A 12707-nucleotide genomic window follows, 5' to 3' on the forward strand; every position below is an offset into this window, starting at 1 on the left:
AAGATGTTTTCGTATTCCGACGGTTTTTCGCGCAATACTTGGCTAAAATGTATAAATTATAGTCGATAGCGATTCTTGTTGATTGTTTCATTAAGTTTCAGTAGCACATATTATATATTGTTTAAAATGTTAAACTTTTGTATATTGTTTTGTTTAAATATAAATGTTATTTTAGACCAGAGTTGAGAGACCAGTAGTCTAATCTATATTTTAACTGCAAAGCATTGTAGATTAGCAAATGTGATACATTTATATTCTTGATTATTAATTAAACATTATATTGATTTCAGACAATGAAATACGCATACTCGTACGTAACAATGATTGTATCCTTTACTGACAATTAATGAAATAGGAAACATGTGACGGACATGTCGTTATGATTGTTTATCGCTTAACATAGAATAATGGTATTAAAAATAAAGTCGTGCAAGCAAATTGATTATTATATCTATTCAGTCCACAAAAATCCTCCATAAAAATAATGCTTATCCCAATAATATATAGTATAATTTTGAAGTGTATAAAAATACACTAACAGACCTCAACAATATTAAACACGAATCCAATAACTTACTATATAACCATCAGGCTTACTATTTAACCAACTTCAAAAAAGGAGGAGGTTTTATGTTCAGCTGTGTAAGTTTTTTTTTATGTATGTTCGCCGGTTTCCTCGTCAATTGAGGGCCGATTATCAAAAGTCTTTATTTATTCGAAAGAGTGCACTTCGGAGGTGGTCCCATTGGAACCAAACCAGGATCAGTTGGAGGAAAGGGGGAAAATCTAAGGAAATGCTCTCATTTTAAAGGCGGGTACAATGTTTTCACATATTTTTTTATCTATAATAATCAGATATTTAAGTATAATATTATTGCTGAGTGACCGATAATCGGAAGTCGTTCGAAACTATAGCATAGAGACATAATTGCATATTTATAAGAGACACATTGCATATATTTAACAAAATAATTGAATAGACTTCAAAAAATAAATAGGAACTCACTAAAATATAAAAACTAATCAAACTTAGACTTTTAACACAACAAAAAACCTTTTAAAATAAAATATTTACGTAATAATCATTGTTAATAACTAAATGAAAATCCGTTTGAAGTCGGTACCGAGCCCTCAAACAATACACAAAAAATAATATAATTTTATGTCATAAACACAAAATAATTTTTAATTTTAAAGTAAATCTTATTTAATATAACTATTTGGCCACGGATATAAGTATTAAGCCAATACCATTATAGATAACAATTACATTTTATGACCCCGTAAACATATCTAAATAAATAAATAACTGTTAAAGTACTTTTATGGTCATTTATGCACCGGTTAATTGTAAACAATATCAGGCAAGCCTCCTTATTAAACTTATACGTATTTATGTGATTTATGGTGAAACATAAAGCTGCTGCTGTAAACTTTTGAGTGACAAAGATGTTTATTTTCAGAATTTAATCTCTAATAGACTTATATTGCTAGTTGAATTATGGTAAAATATATTTTTACCATAAATTATTTCAAATTATTTTTTATACACCCACTATAAAGTACGAAAAAGGTGTACAAAATATTCCAATTATTTTTATCAACTAAATTACTTTTTGGAGGCAGTTAACAAAAATTGATATAAAAACAATGTTACATGAAAATTGTTAAAATAAATTGTAAACATATTTACAGTTATAAAACTGATTAGTATTTTTTGTTTTTAGGTTGGCTTGTAAGCGTTATCGAATGCACTTACACTCTAATAACTATCACTCTGTTTTTAATTGTGATGATCTTTGTTCTACCGCAAATTACTGACACTGACTTTTACAGCTAGATTTATGAATATTTCTTATTTTAACATAATTGGGCATGATTTACTGAGCTTAAGATTACAGCAGACGCTCGTTAATAAGGATACGCTTATAGATCTCAACACTATTGAACACAATCCAACAACTTAGAATATAACGATTAGGCTTATTATTTAACCGACTTTATGTTCGGCTGTAAATATATATATTAATGTATGTTGGCTGATTTCGCCATCAATTCTGGGCCGATATTCAAAATTCTTCCAACCAAATCGGGATCTGTTAGGGGAAAATCGAAGGAGAAGCTCAAATTTTAAATGCGCGTATAATGTTTTCACATATTTAATATCTATAATAATCAGAAATTTGTGTACAATGTTATTGTTGAGCAGATGTGACGAGGAATAGGAAATCGTGCAGTGCAGAAGTCATTCAGTTTCCATATTAAGCACGAAATATAGCATATATAACATCGTAGAAATATTGTACTTTACTGTTACTATGCTGTAGTGGTTAAAGAATATAGTAGATATATTATATATATAGTTAAAGATATAAGTATTAAGCCAATACGACATGAAATCGTTATTTTGAGAAATATAAAAGAATTTCATAAAATATTAAACAGTAATAAATCCAATTACTCCTTTATGGCTTCCTTAAACATCCCTTAAAACAAATAAATAACCCTTGAAGTACATTTATGATCATTTGTACAATGATTATTTGTAAAATATATCAAACAAACACGCCTCCTTATTTAATAAAACCTTCATTAAAAATTTTGTATAAAAGAAACGGTTGGTTGCAGCAAGGGTATCAGTTGCCAGAGAGTTTAGTGAAAGATCAATTTGGAGATACTTGTGAGTGTCTAAAATGAGTCCCACATGCAAAGGTAAGAGAAGTAAAATTAATATATATTGTTTTACTTATTTATTAGTAATCAATTTTTAATTAAAAATAGAGAAATAGCATAATTTAATGAATAAGTTAATAATGGAAATTTAATTCTAAAAATAATTCAAGTCAAAACAGTAACTTTAATTTCTCTTTCAGCTGTGTCAATGCAAGGAAGCAGTAGCAATAGTACGAAAGCTTTAGATATCTTTACGACAATCTGTATAGAAAATAAATTGTTATGTAGAGTTATAGGTTAGTATACAAATTTAAGTATTATTGAAACAGTAAATAATGATTTATATATATGTTATAGGAAAAGGTGGAAAAACTATCGAGGAAATTCAGAAAAATTCCGGAGCCAAAGTAATTATCTCTCAAGCAACCGATGGAAATAAGACCTTTGCCCAAATATTTGGACCCACCGAAGGAATAAGAATGGCCTATCGTTCTATTAATAAGCTTGCAAGGGATCCATCTATAAATAAACCAGTGACCATCATTTCTCCATTCAAGGCTAAGAAAAAACGACAAAATGGTACGAGAAGGACTATGGCAAACCATAAGTTACAAAATACTTGATTGAAATAAAACTGTTAGTTTTACGTTAAATAAATGTTTTTTAAATAATATTCAAATATTTTAATTCAAATGCCCCTAAAAGAGTTGTACAAATCTATTCCATGCTGCTAATTGTAGCAATTTTAAACGAACGTGTCCTAAATTAATAAGGTTCTATACCTTATAAATAACTAAATATTTTACATATGCAGCAGATAAGATATTTGAAGCCGAACATTTTAGATTTCTTGATATACATCTAATCAGAATCGATTAAAATATAATTCTTACATCGAGCAAAACTTCGGATAATTTGAGAGATGCCGTTTTGGAGACAATTTATTTCCAAATATTCAGTTAAGTCATAATAAACTTATTCGTATTTATTTGATTTATGTTGAAAAATAAAGCTGCACATGTAACAGAGATGTTCATTTTAAGTCATTTAATCTCTAATAAGCTTATATCACTTTAATTGATTTATGGTAAAATATAGAATTGCTGCTGCAAATATTTCAGTAACAAAAATTGTTTGATACTCCCACTATAAAGTACGAACAAGATGTACAAAATATTCCAATTATTTTTATCAACTAAATTACTTTTTGGCGACAATATACATAAATTGTTATAGAAACAACATTACATGAAAATTGTTAAAATAAATGGTTACAAATACAAAAAATATCAAATACAAGAAATGATGATTGAAACATCAGAAAATGATAAAGTACAACCATGTTGTCGGCCTTTGTCTGTTATTCTCACTTAAAGAGTATTCTGACATATATTTATGAATATTTCTTATTTTAACATATTTGGGCATGATATACCGAGCTTAAGATTACAGTAGACGCTTGTTAATAAGGATACGCTGATATATCTCAACAATATTAAATACAATCTAACAACTTAGTATAATAACCCTTAGGCTTATTATTTAACCGACTTCGAAAAACAAGCAGATCCTATATTCGACAGTATATATTTTTTAATGTATGTTCGCCGATTTCTCCGTAAATTGTGAGCCGATTTTCAAAATTCTTTTTTTATTGGAAAGAGTGCACTTTCGAGTTGGTTCCGTTGAAACCAAAGCGGGATCTGCTGGGGGAAGGGGGGAAATCTAGGGAAAAGTTAAAATTTTAAGAGTGCGTACAGTGTTTTCACATATTTTGTATCTATAATAATGAGATATTTGTGTATATTGTTATTGCTGAGCAGACGTGACGGATAATTGGAAATCGTGTAGTCCAGAAATCTTTCAGTTTCCATATTAAGCACAAACTATAGCATATATAACATCGTAGAAATAATGTACTTTATTGTTATTTAAGCAGACGCCGAGGCCTGGAGCTCTCCTTAATTTCACTCATTGTTTCTTTATTGCTACTGTTCCTCACGCGGACTACACTTTTACTTGGCCTACCCATTGTAATATTAAATAAATTAACTGTTTAATTTATTGAGTAAATATCTAATACAAAAAGAGAAAAATTTAATATTGTTAACAGCAAAATTGAACAGACCTCAAAAAATAAATAGGAATACGTCACTAAAATATAAACCCAAAAACTAATCAAACCTAGACTTTCAACACAACAAAAAACGTTTTAAAATAAAATATTTACGTAATAATCGTTGTAACAACTAAATGAAAATCCGTTTGAAGTCGGTACGGAGCCCTCAAACAATACACAAAAAATAATATAATTTTATGTCATAAACACAAAATTAAAAAGAATTAAAACAAATCTAATTTAGTATAATTATTCAGGCACGGATATAAGTATGAAGCCAATACGACATGAAATCGTTACTATTATATTTTTAGAAATATAAAATAATATCATAAATTATTTAATAGTAATAAATCTAATTACTCCTTTATGGCTTCCTTAAACATCATTAAACATATAAATAACCCTTGAAATACTTTTATGATCATTTATGCACCGATTATTATATAATACATAATATATAATATAGTAAAATACTATATTATATATTATGTATTATATATAGCATTATATATATTATAAATACTATTGAGCAACTAGACCAATTGGTTATGATTTTTTAAAAAAGGTCTCCTAACTTGTCACAATTTCTCTCTCGCTTCTTTCCCTTTCAATTTCACCTGCTCTATGTGGTCATGTCTACAGCGTTTGTTAATTCTTGTTAATATTATTGGCTTTATAAGCGACTGATAAACCAATTTCTTTGATTTTAGGTCAAGCTGACTGTGTTGTAATGTAGGATAAAGCTTTAAATATCGCGAAGAGTTCAGCCGCCTGAATACTGAACCTGGTTGTTGTCCACCACAAATACACTACTAAGCTCGCTGCGCGATTTGGAACCATCGGTATAAATGTGCTTGCGGCCAGGGTAAGAGTGGAGAAGTCCACAGAACTTGAACAGAATAAGGTAAAGACAATATTCTCTTTTATAAAATTGACATAAAGATATGTTTATGAAGGGGGTAGTGAAAGTCCAAGGGAAAAATTGGAGTACCGGATAAGGAGGGAATGCAAAAAGCCAATTCCAGCACTGGAAAGATCAGCAATTATATGAGAGGTACGAGTGGAGTAGTTAGGGATAAGACGGTCCAGGACGGTTGGATGACTCCAAGTGGAGAAAATCTTTATTGTTTCAAACCATTCAGATTACATAACATATATAACATAGATTATTTTTTAATTAACCTGTTGGTTTTTCACTTAGTTTTCATCAAAATCTGATGGTGGTGAAAATATCATCCAGGTTATATATTAAAATTGTGTTGAAATAATCAAAAAACATTTTCAAAAATGTTAAAATCAACACTTACCCGTTTTTTGTGATAAAGTAGGTTGAGCGGATAGCCAATAGCACTTTTGTCTCTACGATGTTTTGATGCTTGATAATTTAGCATTTTTAAATCCGAAAAAGAGAAAAGCTTTAGCAAAATTATTGAAACAAGAAGTGAAATAGTAGTATGATTAGGCTTATTTGAATTATTATTTGAAAAATGTATTATGAATGTTAGTTTGCATTAGTACAAAATAATGGTGACACGTTTGCGATGTCACTAATATAAATCTTATCATAAACATAAAAGATACCATCAAGTATAAACCGATGTAGACATTATAAAAAAAAAGTCAAAACAAGAAGATTGTAATGGACACAAAAGGCAACTAAGATAAAGTTTTTCTTTACGCAGTAAAGGCACTAAATCTGCATACATCTTGTGTTCTATTTTTAACTCTAATCGTTTTTATATACTGATATTTATTATCATTCTTAGTAACTGTAATTAAATTTGTACTCGGCCCTAAATACCCCAAGAGGTTAATGGGCGATAAAATAAAATTATATTAAGAAAAAAGTACTTGATAATCTTATTAAAACGATTTTTTCCTTATTGTTACTTCTTTTTTTTTATCTGGCCTACGCGGTTATAATATGCCACTAATCTGAGTTTATTATTTAATTAAGTTGATTATGCTAGATGTAGACCGAATATGCCAGATGACTGTTAAAGAATCACTAGCCCAAACATTAATTTATAATAATAATATACTATAAAGAGATTATTAAAAATACATTTATTTTAAAATGAACAGTGGAATCCTTAATATATTATTAGGAATTCAACATTGTAAAAAGAATAATAGAACTTTTATAGAATAAATGAGTGAGTATTTCAGATACACTAAACATGAAATGTGGTAGAATATTGAAGAATATTAAGTAAAAATACTATCAGTATAACTCTTTGAAAAAAATTAATAAGTGTACGTAAAACTCTACCCAACGTTACCCAAGAATAGCACAATCACCAGTTGGGAACTGTAAGAATAGTATTATTAAAATAAGTACCCTACATTTTTTAAGACACAGGCAGATTAGAAGATCAGAGAATTGTATCGATGGAAAACCTAGTGAAAAATGTTAAGACGATAGTTTGAAGGTACACGTACAAATGCATGGGTTACCAAAAGCTTCATTTTTCATAGTTGGTAGAAACAACCACACAAAACACGGTTTAAATTATATACATTTGATGATGAATGTTTGATTTTCTTAATATATTATATTCTTGTATTCAATATCATATCAAATTATCTTGTTAATATTGGGCAAATAAAAAGAAAAAATTCTAATTTCGAGGTTTATTGTAAAAATTATAAGCCATAAATAATTATAAGTACGTGCAATTATAATATACAAAATCTAGATATTTTGCTTTACTTTATTTCAGTGCCAACATTCGGATTCCTACATCTGCCCATAAGGATTGTTCAAAATGTTTGAAACTTCTACTTATTATAACACACACCACAGGCTGTATTGTTCACTCAAATATCTACCAATTACCCTTAATCTGGCGAAATATAACCCATCGAATTATCTGATGTATGAAAAACCAGACATTTCATAGTGGCTTTTGGTAATCTAACATTAAAAGAATCTGACCGACATTTTGAAGGCTTGAATGTAATTAATATTTTTCTTTGTACTTTAGGAATATGGGGTCCTTCAGTAGTGAACAGCAGGGAATATTCAGTGGGTTTATTTATAAACCATATTTTTTATCTTCTTAGTAATCAAATCTTGGTTGACAGAAATATATACTGATTTCATGCTCTCTTGTGCGACTAAACTCATCACATTATATTAAATATAATTTTCCATATTATTTGATAGCTGGAAAAAGAACAATATTATTAGGGACTGATATACACAATAATCAAAACCAATTAAAAATAGCCTTAAACATTATTATATTATGTTAATTAAACTTTAGACATAATTAAAGGCACTTAAAATAACAAAAACTTACATTAAAATGGTCTTGTTGCTGTGAATAAGTTTCTGCTATTTAAACTATACTGGCTAGTTCGTGCCTTAAAAGTTTTAACCACACCTCTCTAACATTTTTCTGCTTTTGAACAAAAATATACAGTCTGTTTGGAATTTTTGCCGAAGTATAATTGAACCCCCAGACCATCCATACACATTAGAAAGTCTTTATTTTTGTATTATAAAATAATGTATAAATAAGACCTGTACTAATATATAAACCGTCCACTGCAACCAAAATATCTACGTCAATCGCAGAATTTTTTTTGCAGAAATAACTTTTATCTCCGGTAAAGTAAAGAAGTAGAATTCTCATAAAGTAGTTTTTCAAAAATAGTGATCTAGACTATTGTTTCTTTCCATTTCATATACATTATAGTCAGTTAGATAAGTTAAAAAAGAACAGTATGAAACAAACGTTTCAATAATTTGCGTAAGTACAGCAAAAAAAGTAGAATGTGCCTGAAATTATTAGATACCCCGTATATTGGAGACCTCGATGGTGGAGGTATAAGAAAATCCATATAGAAGCATAGTGATCAAGGCGACAGCACTCCTTCTGTTACTATAGTCTCGGGATCAAATCCTGCTTAGGCATAGTCGTATTTATATATTTATAATTATGAAGTGATTCAGAATTTCGCATTAAAACATGAAATAAGGTGATTAAATTACAGTTACTGGACAACACGCAGGAAATCAAATGAAAGTTTAGCTCAAGTAGATTAGTTTTATTTAGTTTGGATATTAATGCAAGTACAATAGAACAGTAGTAATAAATTAATTTTTAAATTAAGATAGCATTAGGTATATTTAATGTAAGATGTAATGAATAAAAATTTTTTTATAATTGTGATTGTCTAAAAGGCAATAGTGTAAAATCCGATAAATGGGGAAATGATACCAGTCGCGCCACGTAAAACCGTAAGCCCAGTCCAAATAAACCCTAGTTGGTAAAAAGAGGCTCCAAAATATACCAAAAAAAATCCAATTACAGGAGTCTAAGCCTGATGTTATTAAATAAACAAACAAAAATTTATTGTACAATATGTACGTGTACAATATCTAAATAATCAACTTGAAATTAATTGAGGCACTGTAAATAGCATTAGATTTTTACGAGATACATTAATTGAATAAAATCAACTCAATCAACTAAAATAAACTCGACAGGGACACTAAAAAATTAAAAATAAAAATACATATCTGTATTAACATGTACGTAATAGATACTCGAAAATCTGAAGAGGATATTATCTCGTTTTGTTATATCGTCATACATGTTATTATCAGAAATATTTAATCTGAATGGTTTTGTTTCTTATATTTTGCACACCAAACTAATTGCCGGATTCTATAGAACAACATAGTTTGGCTGTAATACAACTTTCTATTATACGACATTAGAAAAAGCAAAATATCATTTCATATAATAGGTTAAAATTGTCCACTTATTGTATATAAAATCAACTTTAATACTAGAAATTTTACTTTAATATAGATATTGTTATTGTTTGGTTTTGCACATATATTGAAATATAAGATTTCAAAACTTAAAACTACGGTAGAAGAACTGCAAATGAACTTTCAAATGAAGAGGTGTTTTTAAGTTGTAACTTTTTAAAATAAACACATACAATAATTGTCACCAGCAAAGCAATGAAAAATAAAAAAAAACAATGTTTTTTAAAGTATTCGTGTGATTTATATAATTTAGTTATTTTATTTTCCAAGACAATATGGGGGTTGCTTATGATATTTATATTTTTAATAGATCTAATAATAAAAAAAATATAAAAATTATATGTACAGTTTTTCAATATATTCGTATTTAAAATTAATGCGGTCTTCCTTGCAGTGGAACAGTGTGGTTGCAGTGATGTTGCTTTTTGTATGGACCGAGGTAACTTCTTAAAAGCAACAGCTATTTCTTCTTGTATTGAACATTTCTTGACCATTTATTTTATTTTTGACGTGTGGCTATTGGCTATCCTGAACAATGATATGCGTATGTTATTCATGTGTTATTTTTATAATACGACTTATTCGTTCAATAAAGCTTCATTCTATGGAATCATTAAATGCCGACCAAAAAACAATATAATGTTATAATATAATATTCTGGATTTATTATTTTATTCGAGAATAAATTCGAGAATAAAAAATGAATATATAGCAGATATTTTAATAAATAAGAGTAAAACAATATATGTGATAAGATTACAACAGGAGTAGTATTTACATTTTAATTAGTTAAATAAATTAATCACAATTTTATATTGCGATAATACTCCATATTGCATTGAGAGCAAAAAAATTAAAAATCACATGATTCCATATGTATATATACATGTATATATATATATATATATATATATATATATATATATATATATATATATATATATATATATATTAGAATTAAGGAAATTAGGATTAGAACTAAAGGTATTTTATTTAGACAAGAGGCAAAATAATTCAACATCTTGTAATTCATGCCTTAGGCAAATTACGACTTGATTAAGAAACTTGAAATAATTCTTGGAAGTAATAGAAGCAGCAGCACTAGTAAAGAAGATCATGCTTTTATTTTTTTTTACGGACAGGGGCAGTGATCAATCACAGACTTCAAAAATGGAGTTAGAATTAATGTATCAGCTTACTAAATGATAAAAACAAAGGTGCTTACTATCCCTGGATACCATCCAATTATAAAAAAATATGTTCATACAATATAACATAAATTTGCGCTCATCCGGATATGTAGAAACATAGCTTCCTTTAGCAGGTTTTACTCATTTCCTAACAAGAGGAGGTTGTCTGATAGAGTATTTAAAAATCTAATGTTCATTAAAAGAAATTCTCCCATTACTGATTAATACGCTGGTCTTGATTAGTTCTATTCGCATAACCTAACACTTTAGCTTACCATACTATCGAAGTAAGTTAAACAACGTCGCACGCAATTTTAGCATCTATGATACAAAGTAAAATTTAATAAATTAGAATTTAGAAGTACAGCTGTTCGATTGTCATTTTACAAGATTAAGCCACTTAACTCGCCTTGTTTTGTATCTGAATCGTAAACAACTAATTTGCTAGGAGTCTTTATTGACGTATTATCAGAGAAGGGGACTACACAATACTTACATATGTTACTTCAGAATATATAATTAATAAGCAAAATGAACGATCTTGTTGCTTTGGCTCTCGACGTTTACAGTTTATTTATTGTAAATTAACGTCATATGATTGTTGAGTGTTTCAGCGATTTTTTATTTTAATTGGAGCCTTAAAATAGAGAAACCGTTTTTTTTTTGATAACCTATACTGCCCAACTAATATATTTTCAATAAATAGTAAATATGTTAGAATATTATCAACGATATATATATATATAATAATCATCATAATAATCCACCCTTTTTCTTCATAATCTTTTATATAATACAATAGTTTTCCATTCTTTATTATTCAGCGTAGGGCAGTATTTGAAATACCAATTCATATTGGGTAATTGTAATTTTTCAAAAAACTGTAATTTTTAATTGATATTTAATTAATACTATGAGATACTTTGTAACTTATGACTTCAAAATAATAATATACAATATTATTATTACACACAATATTAAATAATAGTTCAAGTTGTCAACACTTCTTCTGTACTGTACGTCAAAGTATCTTTTCAATTGTCATTTTCATTCTTAAAAGGTTAAGAAACTTATGTTTATTGGTTAAGTTTATTAAGACGAATATTGAGATGAAAAAAATTAAAAATCTTGCAATATATGTCTTAGAGGGGAACTATAAAAAAATTAAATAATGCCTGGGTGATTTTATTTTTTTTGGGAACAGGGACAGTCATCAACAATAGGTATCAAAAAATACTATGAGATATTTTGTAACTTACAGCTTCAAAATAACAATATACAATATTATTATTACATACAATATTAAATAATAGTTGAAGTTGTCAACAGTTCCTCTGTACTGTACGTCAAAATGTTAAGTATCTTTTCAATTTTCATTTTCATTCTTAAAAGGTTAAGAAACTTATGTTTATTGGTTAAGTTTATTAAGACAAATATTGAGATGAAAAAAATTTAAAATCTTGTAATATATGTCTTAGAGAGGAACTATAAAAAAATTAAATAATGCCTGGGTGATTTTATTTTTTTTTGGGAACAGGGACAGTCATCAACAACAGGTATCAAAAAATACTATGAGATATTTTGCAACTTATAGCTTCAAAATAACAATATACAATATTATTATTACATACAATATTAAATAATAGTTGAAGTTGTCAACAGTTCCTCTGTACTGTACGTCAAAATGTTAAGTATCTTTTCAATTTTCATTTTCATTCTTAAAAGGTTAAGAAACTTATGTTTATTGGTTAAGTTTATTAAGACAAATATTGAGATGAAAAAAATTTAAAATCTTGTAATATATGTCTCAGAGAGGAACTATAAAAAAATGAAATAATGCCTGGGTGATTTTATTTTTTTTGGGAACAGGGACAGTCATCAACAACAGGTATCAAAAAATACTATGAGATATTTTGTAACTTATAGCTTCAAA

At 28.0% G+C, this 12707-nt stretch overlaps 1 protein-coding gene and 1 long non-coding RNA gene across 2 annotated transcripts in view; one reads left to right on the forward strand and one right to left on the reverse strand.

The window, feature by feature from the left end:
- The window catches only part of LOC143204345 (uncharacterized), a 31255-nt gene extending 24897 nt beyond the window's left edge, over positions 1-6358 (reverse strand). Inside the window, exon 1 of the long non-coding RNA XR_013007578.1 lies at positions 6103-6358. This is a non-coding gene — a long non-coding RNA (uncharacterized LOC143204345). The remainder of the gene's footprint in view (positions 1-6102) is intronic.
- On the forward strand, positions 2646-3296 carry LOC143203865 (uncharacterized). The gene is made up of 3 exons (XM_076416177.1): positions 2646-2712; positions 2874-2969; positions 3031-3296. Exons 1-3 carry the CDS (start codon positions 2694-2696, stop codon positions 3294-3296), a joined length of 381 nt encoding a protein of 126 aa, XP_076272292.1. The 5' UTR covers positions 2646-2693.
- Positions 6359-12707: the final 6349 nt, after the last annotated feature.

Source organism: Rhynchophorus ferrugineus, unplaced genomic scaffold (assembly GCF_030347505.1).
Source record: "Rhynchophorus ferrugineus isolate W39M unplaced genomic scaffold, kcgeb_rfMv2 rfM10, whole genome shotgun sequence".
Lineage (NCBI taxonomy): Eukaryota > Metazoa > Arthropoda > Insecta > Coleoptera > Curculionidae > Rhynchophorus > Rhynchophorus ferrugineus.

Coding starts and splice junctions, on each gene's coding strand:
- LOC143203865 (XM_076416177.1), top strand. Junction 2,970..3,030: donor ATTGTTATGTAGAGTTATAG/GTTAGTATACAA, acceptor TATATGTTATAG/GAAAAGGTGGAAAAACTATC.